At 39.0% G+C, this 27,157-nt stretch overlaps 1 protein-coding gene across 3 annotated transcripts; it reads left to right on the forward strand.

The window, feature by feature from the left end:
• The first annotated feature begins 2,386 nt into the window (after positions 1–2,386).
• On the forward strand, positions 2,387–19,229 carry LOC120419331 (UTP--glucose-1-phosphate uridylyltransferase). Of its 3 annotated transcripts, none has more exons than XM_039582001.2 (3): positions 2,387–2,684; positions 17,351–17,976; positions 18,044–19,229. In XM_039582001.2, the coding sequence occupies exons 1-3, from the start codon at positions 2,649–2,651 to the stop codon at positions 18,927–18,929; spliced, it is 1,548 nt and encodes a 515-aa protein (XP_039437935.1). In that variant the 5' UTR covers positions 2,387–2,648; the 3' UTR covers positions 18,930–19,229. The 3 variants fall into 3 exon arrangements, with proteins under 3 accessions (XP_039437935.1, XP_039437936.1, XP_039437934.1); XM_039582002.2 differs by lacking the exon at positions 2,387–2,684 and adding an exon at positions 11,439–11,734; XM_039582000.1 differs by lacking the exon at positions 2,387–2,684 and adding an exon at positions 16,420–16,551.
• The last annotated feature ends 7,928 nt before the right edge of the window (positions 19,230–27,157 follow it).

The following is a 27,157-nucleotide window of genomic DNA, read 5'->3' on the forward strand; positions in this document are numbered from 1 at the left end:
AAACTCGAATGTTGTGCATTGTAAGCCCACATTTGATTTGGTATTTTAACTTTCAATAAATCAGGTTCTTGTAAAATAAAAGCTTATTACCAAAATTGTGGGTCTCCTACGAAAGGCAGAATCTCAAAAGGCCGAATCCCGTAAGGCCGAAATTCAAAAGGCCAAATTACTCGAAAGGCAGAATTCTCATAAGGCCGAATCCCAAAAGGCCGAATGCTCAAAAGGCCGAATCTCATAAGGCAAACCGCGCCCAAAAAGGCGGAAACGCATTCCAAACTTCGTTTGTAATGCGTTTCCGCCTTTTTGGGCGCGGTTTGCTTTTATAATTTTTTTTAAACCATAGTTTTATGTAATAAACCAGGGGTGCCCAACCTTTTGGCCCTGCGGGCCAGATCTGATTTTTCTGAAGCAGTGGCGGGCCGGAATTAATATTTGATAAAAGTTGAAAAAGTAAACACATTTTTCAATTTTCTTATGATTGGGGTCTTTTAAAGCAAATACATAAAAGAACTAGTGTTGCAAATATGATACCTTGATTTTAAAAATGAAAAACAAATATATTATTCAAAAATGTGCTTATTTGACTTATTTAAATTTTTGCTTGTTTAAAATTGTATCCAGGTTTTTAAGCGAAGATGGCGTTCGAATGGTGAACATCCGAATTGTCAAAACGCGCAGTAGCACCAACATTAGAAAACAAATGTGGCTGTCATGCCATGGAACACTTTTTTCGGAATATTGGTACCACTGCGTGATTTTGACATTTCGAATGTTCACCATTCGAACGCCATCTTCGCTTAAAAACCTGGATGGATATTGTTTTTGACGATTGCAATTAAATACCTTGATATTTTTTTTATAAAAAAAAACATTCATATTTCAATGATCGTTGCAACTTTTTTAAGTTTTTGTTACATTTTTCAATATTTAAAAATATTTCCAGCGATCTATTTTCAATATGAATAATTTGATTTTTAAGCTTATTTTCACTAAAAAGTTGTTCTGGAAAAATACATTAGTTTTGCTTACTTATTTATAAAAAAAAAGAAATTAGAAAAAAAACTACAAATTGAAATTTACACAGTCAAAACTGAAAGAAATAACATTTATTCTCTTTTTGTAAATTTTAAGACAACAATCCAAGTTTTTTCATAAATTTCACAATTTTACGAAATGGATAATTTTGTTTTCCTGCACAATTTTTCAGTTAAAAAATATCAATATAAAAATTATAAGAATTAAATTCAAACATGAAGAATGTTCTTATAGTATGTCAAAATTTGATCTCAAGCTTATTTTTTTAATTCAGACAAAATTTTTATTTATTTAATACTTTATGAACAGCCTTAAGGGCCGGTCATAGAAATATTTTAAAAAGCCGTCGCGGGCCGGATGAAATGGCTTCACGGGCCGGATCCGGCCCGCGGGCCGGACGTTGGGCAGGCCTTTAATAAACATTGGTTTCGAAAAAAAAGGCATAACTTTCTAGCATTGCTGCTAACTAAATATTCAAACATTCTATTTATTTGCCGCAAAAAAAATTGTATTTATTTGAATTCATTTATGTACTTGGTGACAATGATCAAATTTCGGTTATCGTCACCATAATTCAATCAACAACAAGATAGAAACACTTTTGAAATGCTTTAATTCATTCTAATCTACTCATTTGTATGCATTGTAACAATATGATCGGTAAAGATAAACAGAATGTACTCATTATGTACTTATTTCGCTTAAATTAAAAAAAAAAGAACCCAGTTCATTAGTTTACTGTATCTTTGAACATCATGATCAATGAAAATCGTGAAAATATGAACAAAATTCTGAATTCCATAATCATTCTGCATTTCGAGACATTCGGCCTTTTGAGACGTTTTGCCTTCTGAGCAAAAGACAAAATTCGGCCTTTTGAATTTCGGCCTTCTGAGATTCTGCCTTTTGAGTTTCGGCCTTTTGAGGCAATCCCAAAATAAATTGTTGTGTCATTATCATTATATTTTTTTTACGACTAAACATCAGAAATATCTAAACCCGATCTCTAGCAAACTTCGGATTCGCTAATTCGAATGCAGTTCCATTCGAATTAAATAATCCGCTCTGTATTTTGCGCAACATTTCAAGGCCCATCTGCAGATTGGGACTGAAAGGGTGATGTCACATGGTCACATGATACACGCACGCACAACACAAGACATCAAAACGAGCAAAACGATAAAACATGTGTTTGAGTTGTTTTGACGTGTGGTGTTTACGTTGCGGCATCGCGAATCGCGAGAGCAAAAAGGTAAAAAAGGTCGTGGTTTTTGTGCGTGCAAAATAGTGAAATTAGAATAGATTTGCGAATAAAATAGTAATATCGCGCGTTGTACAAACAATAAAACTAGTAACTGATCAGTATTGTATAAGTTTAACGTTGTATTCAAGTGAGAAAGTATAACAAAAACAGTAGCTCTTAGGGCAGCAGTAAATCTATCCCCAATCAAAGTCTGAGTCGCGAGAGTAGGTAATTTGATATCTCCCGCCGCTTGGCCCGACCGAACCGTGCAGGTCTCGTCGTCACCCGAAATTCGACAGTTGGCTCAGTGAGCTTCGTGCCGACACGCCGCCAGGAAGTGCTGCCGCAGACGACCAGAGAAGAAAGCAAAATGTTGGGCGTTCCGAACGAGACCAGTGAAAAGAAGGTAAGTGGTGTGGCTTTAGCTTTAAAGTGATAAGCCCGTTCTCTAGCTGATAAGAAAGTAATAGTAATAAAGAGATTTATACACGGAACTAAATGACGCTCGGCAGGAGGAAAAAAGAAAGACAAATCGCGTGGCCTTAGTACAGAGCAGGAGACATTATTGCGGGATGACCTTTACCGCCCTTGAAATGTGTTGATCTCGTTTGCGCCGAACGCGAGAGAGAACTCTTTCGAGTGGATGGGATGTTGTTTTGTGTTCTGAAGCCCGAGTGAAGGTCATTGCCGGTTTGTTAGTGGCGCCTTTGCTGCCTAATTTGTATGGAAGCACAAAATTGACTGCGGCATGCAAAGGGGTAATTTTATTGCGTTTGAATAGATCGAATTATATAATGATTAATTGAAGAATACTCGTAGCAAACGCTGTAGAATTGAGATCATCAATAGACCATTTAAAATAAAACATTTTTTTAAAGCCAGATGCTTTTAGAAATCGTTTACAATGCAACAAATCCGATCAAAAACGACGTTTTATAGTTCGACTGCAACACGTTTGTAATCTCAACTGAATGCAAAAATTGCAACTTCATGATACTTATCTCTATCGAACGACGTTGATAAAAGTTATTATGATAGCGTTGTGTGATGTAGGCAAAATAAAATTTTAACTCATTATGCTGCCGTCACTATGACATGAATTTGCCATCTCATGATGAATTTCACGCTCTGTACTTAATCTCTACTAAAAATGTTCTACGCATTAAAAAATTTTAGTCGTCGTCTTTTGTTGACTTTTGATTTGGGGTAAGACGGACAGCCTAAGATAAAACTGACCTAAAATCAAAATACATCGCTATTTTCCCCTCCAACCTTGTACAGATCACAGTTGGACTACTTCTTCATAAAAATAATAAAACTTGGTATTTTGAGTGCATAATTGGCAACGGGTGCGCGATGTCGTGATTTTTTTGTGTGTGCCTATTGTGTCACTTTTTTGTCGTAATTTGTGTGTGTGTCGATGGCGGGCGGTGGCGCAACGCGGTTGCTTGACAGGATCGATTGTGTTTCTTGCCTCTTTTGTCTGGCTAGCTATGATAACATTAGTCCTTACTTTATCATCGTTGATCGGAAGGCACGCCGCCGGTTGAGTTTTTTCGTTGTGTTCCAAAATAACAGAGTGTTTCCTGCTTCAGTCGATTGCGGGCGGTGAGGCCACGCGCTTGCCTTACAGAATTATTCGTGTCTTGAGCGTAATTTTTGTTGAGTACCTAATTAAGGTTTTTTGTGCTTTTGCAATCTTAATTAATTGTTTTTTATTTTATTTTAAAAGTCCTTCCTATATTATCATTGATCGGAATGTACGGCGTCGTGTAAATTGTGCATACATTTTTCGAATAAGGTGTTAAATTTTCTGTAATTCTGTAATTCTGTAATTTCGGAATACATTCGTCCGGCTTCAGCTGAAGATTCATGCTGTCCCATGTTGCATGTACGAGTGTAGACCTACGGAAAACCTTGCCGCGAGGAGAGGTGAGTGAGAAGTACACGAACCACCTACGACATAATTCCTCGGGCGGCCCAGGTCAACTCGAAGTTACCCCAGGCACCCCCAGTGCAGGACACATTGGGGGTAGAAAGTGGATAGAATTTCCAGTGAATACAATAATTATGACAATATAGGTTCATATAATCCTTGTTCCTTGATCTTACCTTTTGACACTATCAAACCTAGCAATATTACTATTGCATCTTACCATTCCCTTTTGACAGTGTCAACTTCAAACCTTCATCCATTGTGCAATTAACACCTAATTTCCGCTATATTCTTCATGCGGAATCGTCGTCTACTTTCTTCGCCTTATTATCACTTAACCACGACGCGATATTGTTCTCACATTTTTTGAGCTTCAACGACCGATTGTTATTCACGCACTTATAAAAATACTTGTTCTGTTTCGCGGCTTTGTGAAAAATACACGTGTGTTGGCTTATACAATGACTTTTTCGGTCATCGTATGCTCGCAAGGTACATGAAAGAGAAAAAGAGAAAAAATGGGATAAGTACAATGTAAAATAAAATCGAACATTGAATAACATACTAACACAGAAAGAAAGAATAAAGAAACCTTATTTTGCAACTAGACAGAACTACTAACTTGTAACGAGAAGTTTTCGAGAAAACAACTGAAGTTGTGACATATGGGACAAGACAAACAACTTGAATAGTTAACATATATAATAAAACATATTGAACGTACCTTTAATCATATTAATAACAGTTATGCCCAAATTTCTTACCAATTTTTTCAGTAGTTACATTTCTACAATAATGTATTGCGATTCCAAGATTGAAGAAAAGAGTACTTAAAGTTTGTGAAGTAAGGGACAAGTTATAGCAATAACAAAAAATAGATAGGTAGATTTTACTAAATTTTATCTTAAAATAATAGGAAAAATCTAGCTTGTTTTGAAAATAGCCAATGCACCAATTGCAAACATACAGCATTTCACGTTCACACCATATGGAGTAAGTGTGATAAACTATATGTCCACATTCGGCGCATCACCTTTTTCAAAATACAGGAAATGATAGAAGGAAGACCCCATTTTGTATAGTGGAAGATTTCTGCAACAGCTTGGATTCGGACCAGACATTTTGTCTGAAATAAGAGAGAAAGACCAATATTAAATTGTGGTATTATCACTAAATCCTATCATCCTTTCACCCCCCAAGACATGGTCTATCCTTCGTGCCTTCGTGTCTTGGGTGATGGCGAATTCTACCTTCTTCAATGATCTTCGGATCACCTCCAACTAGAATTCACAACAGGACCTCCCTCGGCTCCAGTTTACAACATGACAGCGACGAGAACACAGCCGAATGGGAGTTGACAGTATCAAATGCATGCTATACACTTTGCTTTGCTGGATACTTACTAATAGCAAAGGGCGAGAGTCCTGCGACTCTCAGCAATCATGAATACTGCCCATTTGCCACAATAAGGTGTTAAATTTTCACGGTGAAAAGTAATTTGATCGAAATACTTATTAGATTATTAGATATTGAAATAGATGTGTGGGAGTGATTTTGTGTGATTTAGCATCGTTGCTCGGAAGGCTCGCTGACGGGTCTGTTATCAAAGTCCTTTCCATAGCATCTTAGCTCGGGAGGCATCGAAAAGCCAATACCTTATCACCCAAACAAAAAAAAAATCCCGTAATGCTTGAAGGAGATGCTGTGGATTCAACGGTCTCAAGTGGTGTCAACAGGTATATAGCGAAAACTATGCGCTTGATGAGTCTGCAACTTCATTTATCGGACCAAAATTTCTCCCTTTTGTTGAACTGCAGGCTTCTTGGGAGGGCGCCGGTATTGACTAACGATGTCGGGATCTTCAGATGTTAAATAGTGGACGATTGTTGGCTCCCACTTGTCATTTTTGATTTATTGTTTAACTTCAGCTGATCTTTCAATAACGGAGAAGCATCTCATTGGCAGTCAACCTGATGGCCAATATGTTCTGCAATTTAGAGAACTATTAAATATAAAAAAAATCATAGAAACTTAATATTCGTATCAGATACTTTTAGGGACCGTCCACAAACCACGTGGACACTTTTGGGAAGACACAACCCCCCTTCGTGGACGATTCTAGAATTTTTTTTGATTAGGTCCTATAAACATATGAAACACAATAGCTTAAAGGACCTTTAAAAAAACTCTAGAATTGTTCATGTAAAATAAAAAACTTTTTTTTTGTATGGAGCCAACCTTCTGTGACCGAATGGTTACGGGTTTCGCCTCATAAGCGGAATGTCATGGGTTCTTCTCAGAGGAGGTGACGTCAGGCTGTGTCCAATTCCGGTTGCAGGAAAATGAAGATTGAAGCTGCTTATTGAAGATATCCAGGTTTTGGTGAGATCTTTCCATGATTTTTGCAAAGTTTTTTTTTCCATACCATACCAATATAAATTATATTCTATGGATTAAATGAAATATCATTCCTATCCCTTTTCCATCTTCCATTTTCCCAATCCCCATTTCTCCATTTCCACGAACCCCATTATTTGCCAAATTTACACTTACACATCCAACCACAACTGATTCGGAGCGTTTGGTACGGTATGTCCACTAGCCCGGGTCAAAAAAATTAAAGTTGCTCAAATCAAAAATTATATAAGATTGCCCGAAAGAGTACTCAAAACCGAGGCTCAGGCCATAATTTCAGCCCATTTGGTTGAAAACTGGCTTGCCTTGAGCAGGAACAAGTTTAAATGGGAATTAACCCGTAAAACTGGAGCATTTAGGTAAATTGCTCTGTACAAGTCAGCCGTTAACAAATGACGACTTTTACATACCATGGGGTCCTAGGGGATGGTCTGGGGAACAATTTTTCCTAAGGGTGCAAGACGATCCGAGGCTCCTGGTCTTGCCTTGAACCGGATTCATTCAGGCGTCGCAGAAATTCTCATGGTCCCAGCAAAATGTATAGGGAAAAATAAAAGCACACTAAGAAGGCTGCCTCGATTAGAGGACGCCACATGGCAATCAGCCACCTCGTGGCAGGAGGATATCATCAATTTTTGCTTTTAAAGTAGTTTTGTTATTCCTAGAACACTTTATTCAGCCAGATATTTGGTCAAAAACACCTTAAAAACTCTAAATGTAATTTTGAAGCCGCATTTGAAGTTATTTTCCGGCCACGTGGTGGCTGATTGCCATGTGGCGTCCTCTAATCGCATCTGGATGGAACAGCACTTTCCTTTTCAATAGGGACTGTGTTATAGATCTGGAAATGCTTAATAACAGTAAAAATGGGTAACACGCTACAATAGTTCTCGTAATCAGGATTAAGTGGCTTAATACTCAAACAGAAAAAAAAATGGAGCGTGGACAATCGCTATTTGGGTAACTTTTATCAAGTTGAGTAGTAAAACAAGAGCTTGGCCGTCTTATCCTCACCTCTCCTACAGCGCGTTTCCTTTGTCATTAAGGCACCGACACCGGTTCTGAAAGATGCTCTGTTTTTAAAAAAAAAAACGTTATCTTTATGCTAAACTATAGACTGTAAAAATTGCCCAAAATTTCGCCAATGCCTGAACTCTTTTTTTAGGGTGAGTGGATAACTAAATTACGACTGTTACGACTTTTTATTTAAAAAAAGTGGAAATTCTCATATGTTTAGCAGGTTAAGCACTCGCTCCTAACTCCATCCAATTTGCTGATTTTTACTATTTAAACAACTTATGTTGTAAAACTTTTAATAGAAACTTGCTAGCTCACTTTCTATTTAGCTATTTACTGCCGTTCTACGCATAATTGTCCCATGATCAAAAAAGTGCAACTGAGAAAAACGCATAATTGTCCCGTGGGTTCTTATAAAATGAATTTCCAATCGAAAAGAACTTTACAGATTTTATGATAAAATGCTCTGTTTTCAAGATATAGCCACCAAAAGTTCGATTTTAGCGAAATATTTGCAGTTTTTCGATTTTTAAAAATAGTGACCATGAGTAACCATTTCTAAAAATATTTTTTTTTTGAAGAGTTCAGAAAATTTGCTATAAAATTGTCTAAGAGACATTGAAGATTGGACCTCTGGATGCTGAGATACAGAGGCTTAAAGAAATAGAAACAAGAAATTTTAAGTTTTCTAAGTCTCACCCAAACAGCCCACCATTTTCTAATGTCGATATCTCAGCAACTAATGGTCCAATTTTCAATTTTAAAACATGAAACATTCGTGAAATTTTCCGACCTTTTCGAAAAAAATATTTTGAAAAATAAATAAATCAAGACTAGCATTTTAAATGGGCGTAATATTCAATGTTTGGTCCTTTTAAAATGCTAGTCTTGATTTAAAAATTTTTGATCTTGATCAAAATATTTTTTTCTAAAGGATCGCAAAATTTCACGAGTGTTTCATGTTTTATTATAGAAAATCTGACCATTAGTTGCTGATGGGAGCAGCCGTGGCTGACTGGTTACGGTGTTCGCTTTGTAAGCGAATGGTTCTGGGTTCGATTCCCATCTGCTACCAACGAGAAAGTTAAGAACACATAAAATTTGAAATGATGAATATGAACGAAAAATCAAAGTCGCTCGAGGCGGGGTTCGATCCTCCGTCCTTTGGATTAGTAGGCAAAAATGCTAACCACTGGGCCATGACGACTTGGTGAGAGTGAACTGGAATTAGGAATACTGTTACAGAGAGCGAGTTGTGGCGCTATAACCACGGCAAATAGTGTCCAGGGCATTCGTGGAAATACAATGTCCCATCCCAGAGGGTCCCGGAGTACCGTCAGTGGGGGTGACTATGGGTCAAAAAACGATACACCTCTCGTAATTTCTTAATAACAAAAACAATTTAAATAACATCGAAAATCTTTCAACGTAGATTTGTTCTTAGATAGTTTACTAACATTTTCCCAAAATATGGTGTAATTTGATGGACTCTACCTTAAATGGCAATCGTTTGAAAATTGACCCAATCTCACCCCTTTGAGGGGGTGACATTGGGTCAAATGAAACTAAAATGATGCTCAAATACAAAGATATAGTAAAAACAAGTAATCCAACAGTGTTTCTTGTTCGAGGGAATCGTATTGACATGCTTAAAATATTTGAAGTAGAGATTTTCAAACATTTGGGTACTTTTTGATCAATTCCAACAAAAAATTTAAAAAGTTGATTTTTCGAGAGGTTATTTTTGGCCAAAAACGTACCATAACTTTAGACAGCTGCTAAAATGACTGGATTTGTTCTAGGAACGAGACTTTTTCAGAAAAGTCATCTTAAGATGTCCCTTGCACAACCCTTTTAACAGAATTTAGTTTCATTGAGAAGTACCTGAGAAATTTTAAAATCCGTAAAAAAATACTTTGACCCAATCTCACCCCCCAGACCCAATGTCACCCCCACTGACGGTACCAAACCTTCTTAGCATGGTGCTCCCAACGAATACAACCAAATCTCGGAGCGTATGGTGGTGTGTCCCCACGCTTCTTCCTCCCCTGTTGATTCAGAATTGTGTTGTTGTTCGAACAATCTGTGCTCAAACTCAACCCACTTCAAACGAATCATGTCTCTGCGATACGGCTTTACGCAGTAGGCCTGGCCGCTTTAACGCTTGTGATGTTTCAATGCATTTCTATGCAATGGCGCACTATAAATGTTAATAAATGACAAGAAGAGTGCTAGGCGTCATCTAACCTAAGGCACTCTCCAGGATCCCTTCGAAAGATTGGCTGCGCTATAGGGTCTGATTAGATTAGATTAGATTAGAAAATCTGACCATTATTTGCTGAGATATCGACATTAGAACAATATGGGCTGTTTGGGTGAGACTTAGAAAACTTTCCTGTTTCTATTTCTTTAAGCCTCTGTATCTCAGCATCCAGAGGTCCAATCTTCAATGTCTCTTAGACAATTTTATAGCAAATTTTCTGAACCTTTAAAAAAAATATTTTTAGGAGTTGTCACTCATGGTCACTATTTTTTAAAATCGAGAAACTGCAAATATTTCGCTAAAATCAAACTTTCGGTAGCTATATCTTGAAAACAGAGCCCTAAATCAAATCAATTTCGATTGGAAATTCAATTTTACATTAAAAAAAATACGTAAAATTTGTTTTTGCATGAAATTTTGATTTTTTCCACAAATCACAATTTTTTCAAAAAATTATAACTCGGCGGCAGATTTTTTGACCATGTTTCTCTATGGCTCAAAAGTTGCGGGTTTTTGTACCCTAAAACATATAAAAAAATCTCGAAAATCTAAAAATATGTATTTTGGGAAATTGAGTTTTTGTGAAAAAAAAGTTGATTAAAAAATCAGCAACTTTTTTCCGTGTACCTATTTGTTTCTTAATAGTCCTCAACAATACCTACAACTTTGCCCAAGACATCAAATTGATCAGAAAATTCACTCAAAAGTTACAGCTGTCTGAACATTTACGTACCATTTTTGTATGGACAGCAGCCAAAATTGTATGGAGACTTGTATGCGTGATCCAATGACATAAAAAGGCTTCTTTGGTCCCCACAAAGTTTGAGCGTTTGAGCCAAATAAAAAAATACAAATAAAATCCATTTCCGGTTTTGGTGGAGAATTGCTCAAATCTGCTAATTGTATGTTTTAGTGTTCGTCACCGAACAAGGCAATTTTCCATTAGAATGGGATATTAGCCGTTTTTTCCATGGTGGACAGTATAATCTGTATTGCTTATTTCAGTCCCAGAAATAAGACATGTGCCTTATCTTTTTTATGCTTGAATTTTCAAATATTTAAAATATAGATAATAAATTTTCCTCTTGTGAGATTTTTTCCTTTAAAAATTATTTATGGACATGACTTTACACAAGTTAAAGTAAAGTTAACAAGCATCATCCAACTCATTCTGAGTTGGAAAAAAACTGAGAAAAGAACCAAAAATACTTGCTCTAGTATTGATAAGCGCCTAGCCCACTTATCAGTTGTTTCGGTTTGGATGCTCGCTCGTACTTAGAACTTAAGTCCGTCCGTACAGTGCAATACACACGTACTCAGCTAGCCTAGTACAGCTGCTAGTACACTAGTGTCGTGTCATTACCAATAAGCAAGATTTGACACAGAACAATGATTACATGCTGCACACTACACAGGCACACACAAAACCGAACCGAAATTGTTTACTTTTTGCCCCATCCCGGCCAGCCCATTATCAATACACGGCGGTTCCAACGGGGCACCCCGGCGCTCATCATTAGCTTCATTCCAGTTTTTGCCTTGGACTGAGGCGCAACGGCCATCGTGTTCGGGTTCGGATCGTCACCGCGAATTATCTCTCTTTCTCTCGGACGCGCGCGCGATTTTGCCAGTAAGGTTGGCTCAGGTGCAACAACGTGTGACAAGAGTGTTTACATTTTCCGAGTTACCTATAACCGGCAGCCCGAAACTAGCCGAACGCGTGTTCTGAGATAACATCTGTGTGTTGGAAGGAACAGAACGTTGAAAAGCCAAAAAATACACTGATTCCGATAAGATGACGGGGGCGATCGACATACTGTTGAAAGTAAGTTCTGGTGAAATTAACTTGTTAAAGTAAAAATTTCAAACTTATGTGCAAAAGCCATCCAAGGCGGAAAGGTTAAACCAAAGTCACACGGCAGATTAGTGCAGAGTGTTTTGATGACACGGAATTAGTGGTAGAATAGATAAGAATGTCCAAACAGCCGCAGAGTGTCAGTCGATGAGCACCGGTTGTAAATAGGGAAGTAGAAGAGTTTAATGTAAATCTCTAAAGTGTTATAACCCCTTTCGTGTGTAAGTCAAACTAAATTACAAAAGTAAGCATTTGATCAGGTGGGGTTTCGCTTCAAAGCCCATTTTTAGAAATATTTCATTGGAACATCTTAATTTAAAAACTAAATTGGAACCATTGTAATTTGTTTTACTGCAGCATGTTCACTCCAGAAATAAGGCATATTTTGAAACAATAGAAAAATACAAATATCATCATTTCTGCCTTCAAGTTGCAAAAAAAAAATCTAAAAAAAAACTAATTGCATATTTCAAGCCCAACTTCCTCAAAAGGGCAGTAAACATAATGTTATAATAAAAAGCACAACTTCTAACATTTTAACATTTTTAACATTTTTTCTAAAATTCTTAGTGTAAATATGGGTATTCGGTGCCGTCGCTCCGTGCCATACTTTCATACACTTAGGAGCCCAGGGCGGCGAAGTCCTTGTAGATAAAAAGGATGAAACTAGTGGTTGTTACTAGCAACGGTAGCCGACAGCTACGAAGTCAACTTCGTTTTTTTTCTTCTAACATTTAATGCAAAAAGCATGAAAAAAGATTTGTACATTATAACAGTAAATAATTGTCAAACACGAAAAAATGCGAGTTTGTTTGTCATAGTCTAATACCTCCTTTAGTCTACTGTCAAAAATTTGCACAATATCCATTTTTTTTTTAAACAGAAACCTTTTTTTTCTAAAAGTTATGTGTTTTTCCAACCTGTGCTCCAAAACATAAAAAACTTCAAAATGTCCTAACGTGCCCGGTTTGATTAATTTTAAATTGTAATTTGTACGAAAATTTTAACATTTGGCAGTATTTTTTTGCCCCAGGGACTTGAAATAAAATTTGTAATGGCCTAATAATTCAAAAGTCATCTGAAGTATTTTTGCTCTGGAGTGTTCCATTTTCCAAAAATGTGATGAAATTCGGATGACTTTGGGCTCTGGGCTAACTGAAACGATATCCCCATATAAAATAGAAACACATTAAAAAACAAGCACAATTTCTGGGGTTAGTTTTCAATAGGTCCTAAGCGCCATTAGCAATCGAAGCCGTTTTTCGATTGATTCTCGTTCTTTTTACGAATTATCAATTTCAAAAATGATTCAAATGGTTCATCTGCACGTCCTTTAAATGCTCTTTACTGAAGACAAAAAAAAATCAATTTGTTTAAGAGACAAAATCTAGTTTCAACGTAAAAAAATCTTCTTTTAAATCTTACGATAGGTATATATCTTTTTTACATTTAATGACTAGTGCTTTTACAGTAGTTGTTCGGTAACTGGGCGTTGTTTAACTGGGCTGCTTTTTAATTGGACGCTCGATAACTGGGCCGTAGCCCAGTTAAAAAGTAGACAAACGTCAAAAAACCAAAACAAACCAAAATGACCGAGGGGTTTAATGGATGCAAAAATCATACTCTGGCTGGCTATGGTTTGTTGTACAAAACGTTATTTTTCCAGACATTTGATTTTTTCTTGAAATGTGCTCGGAACATCCGAAAGGCTCTCGCTTATATTTTGGTTCGAACCGTCTTCGCAAAACTCCACCCACTTTTTACGTATGATAGTGTTGCGTTCCTCACGCGCTCGTGAGCGCTCACTTCTCGCTCATTCGTGAGGAGGAGTGCTGCGTGAGCTAGCTCACGTTTGCCCGCGCTCACGTTTGCTCCGATTTTTTCAGCTCGCGTTTGCCCCACGCTCGCGCTCGCGCTCATTTTTCGCTCACGGAGCGCTCACTTTGGAAGTATCGCGAATCGTTTAACTTTTTGAGACAGGTTTTTGTTTTTCAATCCTGGTTAGATTTTGTACTTAAGGCGCAGCATGTCAGTGGAAACAAGGGAAGGGTATGAGCGCGTGAACAAAAAGGACTGTAAACCTTAGAAAAACTTACAAAACAATGAAATAATTCAAGAAGATTTATGCTGGGGTAAGTTCAATTCAATGTTATATGCTTGGTTGATTAAAATATAAAATTAAACTGTTTTATGTACCTAATCAGTTTGTCGGCTACCATTCCAACGTGCGGATCAGAATGAGCAACCATTAAACAAAAGTCATTCCATTTAATAAATCGTTCAGTGCTTGGAAACGGCTGATCATTTTTATAAAGTTAATCTTTCTCTTTCTCATTCTTGAAAATAGGTTAAAGTTGTTGAAACAGTTCTCTTTTTACAAAAAAACCTCCAAATTGCTAGTGTTTGAAATAACTTATTTGAATGAAATAATATAAATTGTCATTGTTATGTTTTAGCACATAAAGGGTGGCTCCTCTTCCGTCAAGTAAATTATATCTAACACTTCCGCTACCAAGCCTCTGAAAATATTCAATTACAGATTCAATAAATGATTTTTTGAATATGGACATTCTCTTAAATGTTCCGAATATGAGGGATGATTATAACTTTTATAAATCTTACTGCTGTTTTTTTTTAATGTCCAATAAAACAAATTTTATTTTTTTGGTGTTTTTAAAACCGCCTTGAGTCAAAACTCCGGATTCTAAAAACTTAAAATAAACATCAGTGCATCTCTTCACGTCAATGATTTTTTACATTAAGAATGAGTTTACTCTTTGTTAGCACACTCAAGAGTGAATCATTCTGCCCCTTGGCTAATTCTGAATTTAAATAGAACGTATATTTCGGTTCGCCGACTAAATCCATTTTATTGCTTACTTTTCTTGTTTGTTTTTGCTGCCTGTGCTGAGATTGTTCTAGAAACTTCGTTTCAAACAGGCAGATAGATGCTTCAACAGGGAAAAACAACTACCTACTTTGGCTCACCAGCTCACGTGAGCGCAAAACGCTCCGGTAAGCGTGAGCGAGCACGAGCTACCTGATAACAACTCACGCTCCAGCTGGAGCGAGCACGCTTTCCGTGAGTGCTCGCTCATTCGCAACCCTGCGTATTTCTTTTTCTCCCGAAAAGAAGTCTCTCTTACCCGACCGCAATTTGTGTAATGTGCAGAAACTGGCGAAACCTCGGGCGAAGCACTTCCTACTGTATCAAATACTTGAAAAAAATATGCACAACAGGTTTCAAAACAAATTATTTAAGTGCAAGAAAAAAAGTCACGCTTGTGCTTGAACCACTCTCCTACTTTCTCGATGTAAACAAAGTGGGATCATTCGAAAATCACGTTACGCGTTTCTCTTTTCACCCCCCAGTTTAAACTATTTGATAATGAAAAGGCTATTTCAGTAATTCAAAATTCTGGCATTGTGACAGACAAAAAATGGCATTGTGAGCTGCACAAAATGGCGTTCAGTAGATCGGTAAATAAAATTTAAATTTTTATTTATTTATTTATATTTTTTTATCTGTTTTTTTTGTTTTTACCGCGCTGCGTTTTTTAATGGCTTGATAAATGCTCAGATTGTGACATTATAAGATAACTTTTTTTTTTAATTTTGGCGAGCTCAATAGATTTCTTGATGTTTGAAAATTCAGAACGATTTCATTTAACTTGTCCTGATGTCAATCGAATTCACGTAAAAGAATTTCCAAAAACTAGCTTAAATATCACAACATGTTGAACAAACAATAAATAATTAGAATGAAAATGAATTATTGCCTTAAGGTGGTCTTTCACTTTTGGGGCAATGACTATCGATGATGGTTCTGAATTCAGGGTCCAGAAATAGTAAATTGAAATGAAAAAATAATCACTACATGTAAAATGCTTCTACAAACAACACAAAGAAAACCATTTTTTGATTGAAACACTCTGAATCAAGATTTGAATGTTTTTCTAAAACAAACATGGCCGCCAAATGGCCGATCGGGAATGATGCCTTTCAAAGCCTTAAAGGGATTTATAAATATTTGTCGTTGTTCTACTGTGCTAAGCAGATGGAGTAATTTAATTCTTCTTTCACTCTCCTTTTTTTGAAGAACAAAAATAAAACTTCAATTTTCGTTAGAACAATAATTAGCAAATCTTCACAAGAGAGCGAAGATGAGTTCACTCCAGCTGCACTCCAGCTCTAGAAATATCCACTCGTTTTTTTTTCTCGCTTCAAACTTCAAACACAGCATTGAAGAGTTTCTATAAAACATATGCACCGTCGAGAGCATTACATCAGTACGATTCGTGATTTCGTCGAGTTCAAATAAGCGCGTGGTTCGTTTTTTTTCGTTGTTGCTGCTGTTATCATACGCGTGGGCTTCTTGCTTTTGCTGTTGTTGTTTTTGCTGCTGCTAACGACTTATTATTTTTTGCGCACTTCCATAAGGTCGCGCGCGCGCTCTCGTGAATCTGCTTTCATTGCTTTAATGGACCACGTTTATGTGGCCTCTCCGTTCAGGCTGGGCCTGGAAGTATAATTTAAATAATTAAGCAATTAAGCAATCTGCAAAAGCAATAATAACTGCAGTTGAGTGATTTCGTGCTTCTTTTTGTTTTGGGTGGCGCTCTATAAGTAAGGAAAGTGAATGAAGCAATCGAAGAAGTGATCCCGCGACCATGTTTGGCTTCCAGAACTCGTGTGTCGTTCTGGAATCGAAGGCGAGCTGCAGATTAACGGACGTTAATGAGAGGCACTTTAAGACGTTTAATCACTTTGGCAACGGTGATGTCCACGTTAGTATTTTTTATGTTTTGCGACCAACAAAGCCTAATAATATTGTTATTTTCAAAGTATTATAAGAGTGTTGACAAACACACAGTAGTGTCCGCTTATAGTTTAGAGATCAGTGAGAGATTGCAATCTGAGCGAAGGAAAAATAAAATAAAATATATTCATGCAATGATAGTCAGTCGGGGTTGATTTGAGCAAAGGTCACATGGAGCGATGCATTGAATAAAGTGCGCATTGATAAGTAGGCACACGTGATTGGGTCATAATTAAAATAATTTGTTAAGTTTTTGTCATTGAAAGCATATCGCTCTCGCTGGGGATGAGATGAACACAAGATCACGTTTAAAAAGGTCCGACTGAATGGCGTTCCCAAGGAAATTTTAGAATAAAGTAGCGATGCACAACGGAAGTACCGGCCTGCTTGGATAACAGCCTAGATAAAGGTTGAGAATCGATGGAAAAATATAAATTATTGATCATTGAAACAAGTGATAGAATGTACTAAAAATGTGACGTATTATCGAATTAATCAGTTTATATGATAATAAACCTTTTTAATTTTCAAATTAAGTCTAATGATTAAAATATTTAAAAAAAATTAAAGAGTTACCCAAAACTAAACCTAACTTTCAACTACTAGATATATTTGGAGTTTAGGTGTTAATATACTTTTTTAAAGAAAATCTTGATTCTTTTCACGTTATGCCAAAATCGTAGAAAATCTCGACTTTTGTCTTAGTGGCGAAGTGACTACAAGATGCACTCAACTTATTTTCTTTTTTGCCTGTTTCACCCACTCAGGTTCGCGGCCACCAGCGTGTCCCGTCCGACACGAAGGAGTTCCACGAGGCCACCAAGCGCGATGCGTTGATCCGTTTGCGCAAAGATTTGGACAATCTGCTGCACTCGGCGGACGATGACAAGAAGGCGACCGTCCAGAAGGAAATGTGCGGCTTCGAGGCCCTGTTCCACCGCTTCCTGCAGGAGGACGGCCCGTCGGTCGAGTGGGACAAGATCGAGAAGTTGCCCCAGGATGCCGTCAAGGATTACTCCAGCCTGAAGACGCCCCAGGAGTCGGAGATTCGTGCCATGCTGGACAAACTGGTCGTGGTCAAGCTGAACGGTGGTCTCGGAACGTCGATGGGTTGCCACGGGCCAAAGTCCGTCATTCCGGTGCGTAACGACCTTACATTTCTGGATTTGACCGTGCAGCAGATTGAGCACCTGAACAAAAAGTACAGCGCCAACGTGCCGCTCGTGCTGATGAACTCGTTCAACACCGACGAGGACACCGAGAAGGTCATCCGCAAGTACAAGGGATTCCAGGTCCAGATTTATACCTTTAACCAGAGCTGCTACCCGCGCATCAGCCGAGACTCGCTGCTGCCGGTGGCGAAGGATTTCAACATCGAAGCTGACATTGAGGCGTGAGTTGTTTGTTGGAGAGTGTCTTCTGGGAAGATTTGGTAATACAATGGTTGGTCTATTTTTCAGATGGTACCCTCCCGGTCACGGTGATTTCTACCAGTCGTTCCAGAACTCGGGTCTGCTGAAGAAGTTCATCGATGAAGGCCGCGACTATTGCTTCCTGTCCAACATTGATAACTTGGGCGCGACGGTCGACATCAACATTTTGAACCGATTGCTCGGCAGCGACCGCCAGGGTGACAAACCGATCGAGTTCGTGATGGAGGTGACCGACAAGACCCGGGCTGACGTTAAGGGTGGTACCTTGATCCAGTACGAGCACAAGCTGCGACTGCTGGAAATCGCTCAGGTCCCGAAAGAGCACGTCGATGACTTCAAGTCGGTGAAGACGTTCAAGTTCTTCAACACCAACAATATTTGGGCCCGCTTGGAGTCGATCGAACGTGTTCTGAATGCGCGCACAATGAACATGGAGATCATCGTCAACAACAAAACGCTGGACAATGGTATGCGCGTGATTCAGCTGGAGACGGCCGTCGGTGCGGCGATGAAGTGCTTCGACGATGGAATCGGAATCAACGTTCCGCGGTCACGCTTCTTGCCGGTCAAGAAAACGTCCGATCTGCTGCTGGTCATGTCCAACCTGTACAGCCTCAAGTACGGCTCGCTCGTTATGTCACCGCAGCGCATGTTCCCCACGACGCCCCTGGTCAAGCTGGGAGACAATCACTTCAGCAAGGTCAAGGAGTTCCTGGGACGCTTCGCGAATATTCCCGACCTGATCGAGCTGGACCATTTGACCGTTTCGGGAGATGTCACGTTCGGCCGTGGAGTGTCGTTGCGTGGAACGGTCATCATCATTGCCAACCATGGTGATCGGATCGATATTCCAGCGGGAGCCATTCTGGAGAACAAGATCGTATCCGGTAATATGCGCATTCTGGATCACTAAGTGGATCGCCATGCGCTGTAATATGCACGGTAGATTAGAGGCGTTCGTAGGGCAAGTAGATGAACCTGTCCCTGGCAATATTTTGTGTGTGTGAGTTTCCCGAATGGAATTTGCGAATTTATTTAATAACTGTTCAAAACGGTGTGTCATCTCCACAAATCAAAGATTATTATTGGGTTTAACTAGGTTTAAGTTTTAAACAAACCAACATTTGATATTTTGTGTTTTGCTTGCATGTCTAAAGGCATATTTTATAGAAATTGTTGATTGTTAATAAGATTGCTATAATAGTAGTGAAAACTTGCCGATTTTTTACATCCGAAACTCCTGATATTTTTCTCAAATTTTTTTAAGATAATGTCCGAACTCCCCTTGAATAAGCTGTCAAGGAAAAGCTTTGCTCTTAACCTTCCCTTGGTATTAAAAAAAAATCACACATAAGGTATTGGGGTCCTTTTCGACCCCAAACTTTAAAAAATCGCCAAAAATCCAGTTTTTGACCGATTCCGGTTCTTTTGGTCACAAATGAAAGCTTAGAACGTCCCCTTTCCGAAACCGACCTGGAAAACCGGATTTGGTCACTGTGGCCACCGGGAATCGACTACAACCGAAAAAAGGCCTTTTTGAGACCCCAACTTTGACGACCTGTATCTCCGGCAAATTTTAACCAATCAGGATGCTCCAGGTTGCATTCGACAGGTATTTACCTGTACTTTGACCACAAATATTAATATCAGAGCCAGGTGACCTACCGGTTCCGGAAATCCGGAATATCCGAAAAGTTCATATTTTACTGTTTTTCACGAGTCATCCTGACCAATCTGATACCAATACTGTCATGATAGTTGAAATTGATCCATAAAACTTACTAAAAACACAATACACGATTGCCAGAACCACTCAGGAGTGTTAGTGGCCACTTCCGGGTAACCTGGAACCGGTTCCCGGGTACCCGATGAACGGCCAATTTGATTTTTTTGTTGAAAACCCATCATGTTGCATATCAAACTTCATGAAATTGAAAGATATGTCCATCTTTGATAATGCCGTTAATCTCTGAGTCATCCTGACCAATCTGGAACCGGTTACCGGTGGCGCCTTGAGGACACTTCCGGAATATGAGAGAAACCCTATCATCCGACATATCAAACTTCATGAAATTGAAAGAAATGTCAATCTACGGTCATGCCGTTGTTCGTTGACCCATCCTGGCCAATCTGGAACCGGTTACCGGTGGCGCCTTGAGGACACTTCCGGAATATGAGAGAAACCCTATCACCCGACATATCAAACTTCATGAAATTGAAAGATATGTCAATTTACGGTCATGCCATTGTTCGCTGACCCTTTCTGGCCAATCTGGAACCGGTTACCGGTGGCGCCTTGAGGACACTTCCGGAATATGAGAGAAACCCTATCATCTTACATATCAAACTTCATGAAATTGAAAGATATGTCAATCTAAAGTCATGCCGTTGTTCGCTGATCCATTCTGGAACTGGTTCCCTGTGGCCCTTTGGGGACACTCCCGGAATATGAAATAAACCCTATCATCCGACATATCAAACTTCATGAAATTGAAAGATATGTCAATCTACGGTCATGCCGTTGTTCGTTGATTCATCCTGGCCAATCTGAAACCAGTTACCGGTGGCCCCTTGTGGACATTCGCGGAATATGAGATAAATCCTATCATCCGACATATCAAACTTCATGAAATTAAAAGATATGTCAATCCACGGTCATGCCGTTGTTCGCTGACCCATCCTGGCCAACCTGGAACCGGTTACGGGTGGCCCCTTGGGGACACTTCCGGAATATGAGAGAAACCTTATCATCCGACAAATCAAACTTCATGAAATTGAAAGATATGTAAATCTACGGTCATGCCGTTGTTCGCTGATCCTTTCTGGCAATTCTGGCACTGGTTCCCGGTGGCCCCTTGGGGACATTCCAGAAATATGAGAGAAACTTTATCATCCGACGCATCAAACTTCATGAAATTGATAGATATGTCAACCAACGGTCAGCGAACAACGGCATGACCGTAGATTGAAATATATTTCCATTTCATGAAGTGTGATATGTCGGATAATAGGGTTTCTCTCATATTCCGGGAGTGTCCCCAAAGGGCCACAGGGAACCAGTTCCAGAATGGATCAGCGAACAACGGCATGACCGTAGATTGACATATCTTTCAATTTCATGAAGTTTGATATGTAAGATGATAGGGTTTCTATCATATTCCGGGAGTGTCCTCAAGGCGCCACCGGTAACCTGTTTCAGATTGGCCACAATGTTTCAGCGAACAACGGCATGACCGTAAATAAACATATCTTTCAATTTCATGAAGTTTGATATGGCGGATGATAGGGTTTATCTCATATTCCGGAAGTGTCCTCAAGGCGCCACCGGTAACCGGTTCCAGATTGACCAGGATGGGTCAGCGAACATTGGCATGACTGTAGATTGACATAAATTTCAATTTCATGAAGTTTGATATGTCGGATGATAGGATTTTTCTCATATTCCGGGAGTGTCCCCAAGGGGCTACCGGTAACCGGTTCCAGATTGGCCATGATGGGTCAGCGAACATTGGCATGACCGTAGATTGACATATCTTTCAATTTCATGAAGTTTGATATGTCGGATTATAGGGTTTATCTCATATTCCGGAAGTGTCCCCAAGGGGCCGCCGGTAACCGGTTCCAACTTGGCCAGGATGGGTCAACGAACAACGGCATGACCGTAGATTGACATATCTTTCAATTTCATGAAGTTTGATATGTCGGATGATAGAGTTTCTCTCATATTCCGGAAGTGTCCCCAAGGGGCCATCGGTATCTGGTTCCAGATTGACCAGGATGGGTCAGCGAACATTGGCATGACTGTAGATTGACATAAATTTCAATTTCATGGAGTTTGATATGTCGGATGATAGGATTTTTCTCATATTCTGGGAGTGTCCCCAAGGGGCTACCGGTAACCGGTTCCAGATTGGCCACAATGGGTCAGCGAACAATGGCATGACCGTAAATAGACATATCTTTCAATTTCATGAAGTTTGATACGTCGGATGATAGGGTTTATCTCATATTCCGGAAGTGTCCCCAAGGGGCCACCGGTAACCGGTTCCAAATTGGCCAGGATGGGTCAACGAACAACGGCATGACCGTAGATTGACATATCTTTCAATTTCATGAAGTTTGATATGTCGGATGATAGGGTTTCTCTCATATTCCGGAAGTGTCCCCAAGGGGCCATCGGTAACTGGTTCCAGATTGACCAGGATGGGTCAGCGAACATTGGCATGACTGTAGATTGACATAAATTTCAATTTCATGGAGTTTGATATGTCGGATGATAGGATTTTTCTCATATTCTGGGAGTGTCCCCAAGGGGCTGCCGGTAACCGGTTCCAGATTGGCCACAATGGGTCAGCGAACAATGGCATGACCGTAAATAGACATATCTTTCAATTTCATGAAGTTTGATACGTCGGATGATAGGGTTTATCTCATATTCCGGAAGTGTCCTCAAGGCGCCACCGGTAACCGGTTCCAGATTGGCCAGAAAGGGTCAGCGAACAATGGAATGACCGTAAATTGACATATCTTTCAATTTCATGAAGTTTGATATGTCGGATGATAGGGTTTATCTCATATTCCGGAAGTGTCCCCAAGGGGCCACCGGTAACCGGTTCCAAATTGGCCAGGATGGGTCAACGAACAACGGCATGACCGTAGATTGACATATCTTTCAATTTCATGAAGTTTGATATGTCGGATGATAGGGTTTCTCTCATATTCCGGAAGTGTCCCCAAGGGGCCATCGGTAACTGGTTCCAGATTGACCAGGATGGGTCAGCGAACATTGGCATGACTGTAGATTGACATAAATTTCAATTTCATGGAGTTTGATATGTCGGATGATAGGATTTTTCTCATATTCTGGGAGTGTCCCCAAGGGGCTACCGGTAACCGGTTCCAGATTGGCCACAATGGGTCAGCGAACAATGGCATGACCGTAAATAGACATATCTTTCAATTTCATGAAGTTTGATATGTCGGATGATAGGGTTTATCTCATATTCCGGAAGTGTCCCCAAGGGGCCACCGGTAACCGGTTCCAAATTGGCCAGGATGGGTCAACGAACAACGGCATGACCGTAGATTGACATATCTTTCAATTTCATGAAGTTTGATATGTCGGATGATAGGGTTTCTCTCATATTCCGGAAGTGTCCCCAAGGGGCCATCGGTAACTGGTTCCAGATTGACCAGGATGGGTCAGCGAACATTGGCATGACTGTAGATTGACATAAATTTCAATTTCATGGAGTTTGATATGTCGGATGATAGGATTTTTCTCATATTCTGGGAGTGTCCCCAAGGGGCTACCGGTAACCGGTTCCAGATTGGCCACAATGGGTCAGCGAACAATGGCATGACCGTAAATAGACATATCTTTCAATTTCATGAAGTTTGATACGTCGGATGATAGGGTTTATCTCATATTCCGGAAGTGTCCTCAAGGCGCCACCGGTAACCGGTTCCAGATTGGCCAGAAAGGGTCAGCGAACAATGGAATGACCGTAAATTGACATATCTTTCAATTTCATGAAGTTTGATATGTCGGATGATAGGGTTTATCTCATATTCCGGAAGTGTCCCCAAGGCGCCACCGGTAACCGGTTCCAGATTGGTCAGGATGACTCAGAGATTAACGGCATTATCAAAGATGGACATATCTTTCAATTTCATGAAGTTTGATATGCAACATGATGGGTTTTCAACAAAAAAATCAAATTGGCCGTTCATCGGGTACCCGGGAACCGGTTCCAGGTTACCCGGAAGTGGCCACTAACACTCCTGAGTGGTTCTGGCAATCGTGTATTGTGTTTTTAGTAAGTTTTATGGATCAATTTCAACTATCATGACAGTATTGGTATCAGATTGGTCAGGATGACTCGTGAAAAACAGTAAAATATGAACTTTTCGTATATTCCGGATTTCCGGAACCGGTAGGTCACCTGGCTCTGATATTAATATTTGTGGTCAAAGTACAGGTAAATACCTGTCGAATGCAACCTGGAGCATCCTGATTGGTTAAAATTTGCCGGAGATACAGGTCGTCAAAGTTGGGGTCTCAAAAAGGCCTTTTTTCGGTTGTAGTCGATTCCCGGTGGCCACAGTGACCAAATCCGGTTTTCCAGGTCGGTTTCGGAAAGGGGACGTTCTAAGCTTTTATTTGTGACCAAAAGAACCGGAATCGTTCAAAAACTGGATTTTTGGCGATTTTTTAAAGTTTGGGGTCGAAAAGGACCCCAATACCTTTAAAGTAACTTTTGTTATGGACGCTCCCCTAGGGGTCGTCCAAGGTTTATTTGTTTTGTGAAATGTGTATTTATACTATAAATTTAATGTCAGAAAATTTCAAGGCTCTAGCATGTATATAGCAAAAGTTATGGCAAATTTAATTTTCAAAAAGGCCGAAAAGGACCCCAATACCGTAGGAAGGTTAAGTACGCTCACAAACTTTTTTTGGCTGGTACAAATCTTGAGTTTTTTTTGAAAAGGTCCAATAACCTATTGTCTTTCATATGTTTATAGGACCTATTCAAAAAAAACTCTAGAAATATTTTTAGAAGTTTTTGTCAACCTCCTCTTCAAAATCGGCACCGTTATCTGGGGCGAATCGGGACTAAAGCCTGAATAGGTACAGAAGTTTTTAGAGCACTTCAAAGCTTGACCTTTGGAAAACGATGCACGATTTGTGATGTTCTGTGTCTTTCATATCGGAAACCAATAAAAAATATCCGAATATTTTGCAATAACATGGCTTAAACAGCTGTCCCAATTTGTCCCAGATGACGGCAAGAAAAATCAGGGGGATTTTTTTTAAACTTATGATGTTTTTTAAATTTTTTGGTGTACATTACCGCAAAAACTACAGAACTAGTGTAAAATGCAATGCAAATGCGAAACTACAGAACTAGTGTAAAATGCATTAAATGCATTTTTTTGTTTTTTATTTTTAATTCTTTTAATTTTTTGAAACAAGTCATACTATCAAACAGTCAATTTTCTTAAATTTCAAGAGTTCCTCTTTCCAATGATTTCTAAGATCAAAAATGTTTTTTGGCGAATTTTTAGATCGAAGGTTGTAGAGCTAAATTATGCTTAAATTTCTGATATCTAGACTTTATTTTTGTTAGGGCCTATAAACAAATGTGAACAGTGAGCATTAGGGTGCCCAGAATATGGGACTTTTTTTCAAAACCTCGCTCCACAAGCTGAATATTGTTCCTTGACCTATTTTAGGACTCTGGGCCAAATATGAGCAAAATCGGTCATCATTTACCCATTGATACTCGGAGGTGAAGTTTGTATGGGAAAAACCGAAAAAATGTATGGAAAACCCAAGTTTCTTACGGTCTGGTCTGCACGGTGCGCTACTTGCATCCAAATATTCCAAAAAGTGAGATTCTTATTGAAAATTTAATGCTCTACAACTTTGTAGAACATACCAAAACTGTAAAACTCGATCCTGAAAAGTTATTAGCGATTTAAAAAAGTCATTTTTGTATGAAAAACATTTTTTTCGCCAACTTTAGGCTCGGGTATCAATGGGTTAATCTCATCCAATTTCGCTCAAAATTTACACAGATGCTTAAAATAACCCAAAAAACCGTTTTCCGCTTATGGAGCAGGGGGTCATTTTTTCTGGGCACCCTAGCTGAGCATACACCGATGGACCGACGACGATGGACATTCACATATAAGGTGTGAGCTCGGGTGTGAGGGAATATGCTCAATGTTCGCTTACTTTTTCAAAAGGTCCTATGGCGTAGGAAACCCATGGCGCATTGATTGTTTTGAAAAATTAATCTAGAATATTTACATTTGTTTATAGGACCCAATAAAATAGAAGGTCCAGATATTATTGTAAACAAAGATAAAGCTTATTTTTCTGAGTACACTCAACCCCCGGTGGTTGGTCACTTTTTCGTTTGACACTTATTTAGTTTGTACCCGGTTGGTTGGTCAAAGTCTAACTAAAAAGTTACGAACTGTCACTTTTTACACGGCGCTCATGCACACTATCAAAACAAACGTTTGGTCACGTTTGGTAGTGTGTGTTGTGAACTACGTGTAAAAGGGGTGTCAAACTAAAAAGTGACCCCGTTCGTTTCACAACAGTTGGTGTCAAACCATCGGGGTTTGAGTGTACAATGGGTACAATGACCCTTTGTGAGACCACAAAGAGTTTAGGGGAAGGTGGGGCAAGACGACCATATGGGGCAAGTTGAACAATCGCTCGTACGGCCGTAATTTTTACAATTTTGATTATTTCCAGTAAGAGGAATTGTTGCTATCAATGTAATTGGTTAATTCTTCAACCACATAACCGCCAAAACGACGTACCGTAAACTGGGGTGACTTTGATAGCCCGGGGTGACTTTGATAGGTTTTTCAAATGACCGCCAAATTAATATTTAAACATTTTTGAGAATTTGGAGTATGTAAGCATTAAGGGATAGCTTATTATCGAACATATATGCAAAAATGTGACTGTTACATTGGATGTATCAAAATTAGTGGCTAAATCAAATTTCTATCAATGTCACCCCGGACTATCAAAGTCACCCCAGTTTACGGTAACGCCACGGGGCATAAGATTTAATGAAGTTTTTTTTTCGAAACCTTTGTTTTCTTATAATATTTGGAAAGTACAAAATAAGGCTTAGGGTTCGCTTTAAGGCTCATTTTATCAAAATGCTATTTTCCTAGATCATTAGTGTCCCTACCAATGGCTTGCACCTATTATAAAGTATGATTTAACTTTTGGTTATTTTTGTTGAGAGCTTTTGAAAAATCTTGTTCAGGTGGGACTAGTGTACCATATGGATTTTTAGTATGGAAAAAATATTAATTGCTGCAACAACATATTTTATTGGGAAAAAATACATAAACGTACATAAAAACTGATCAACAATTGTTTGAAAAATTGTCCATACAAAATATAGTGGTATTAAGAAAATTGACTATTTATCATCTAAAAGTGATGAGTTTTTTTCGTACAAACAACCATTTTTTGTAAAATATCATTAATTAATCTAAAAATTAAGAAACGTTTCAAATACATTCTAATCTGATGTGTCTAATTGATAACAGTTCAATTGTTATCAAATTAACATGTTATTTCATGCATTGTTCCTCTTGCCC

This window comes from Culex pipiens, chromosome 3 (assembly GCF_016801865.2).
Source record: "Culex pipiens pallens isolate TS chromosome 3, TS_CPP_V2, whole genome shotgun sequence".
In the NCBI taxonomy this organism is placed as follows: domain Eukaryota; kingdom Metazoa; phylum Arthropoda; class Insecta; order Diptera; family Culicidae; genus Culex; species Culex pipiens.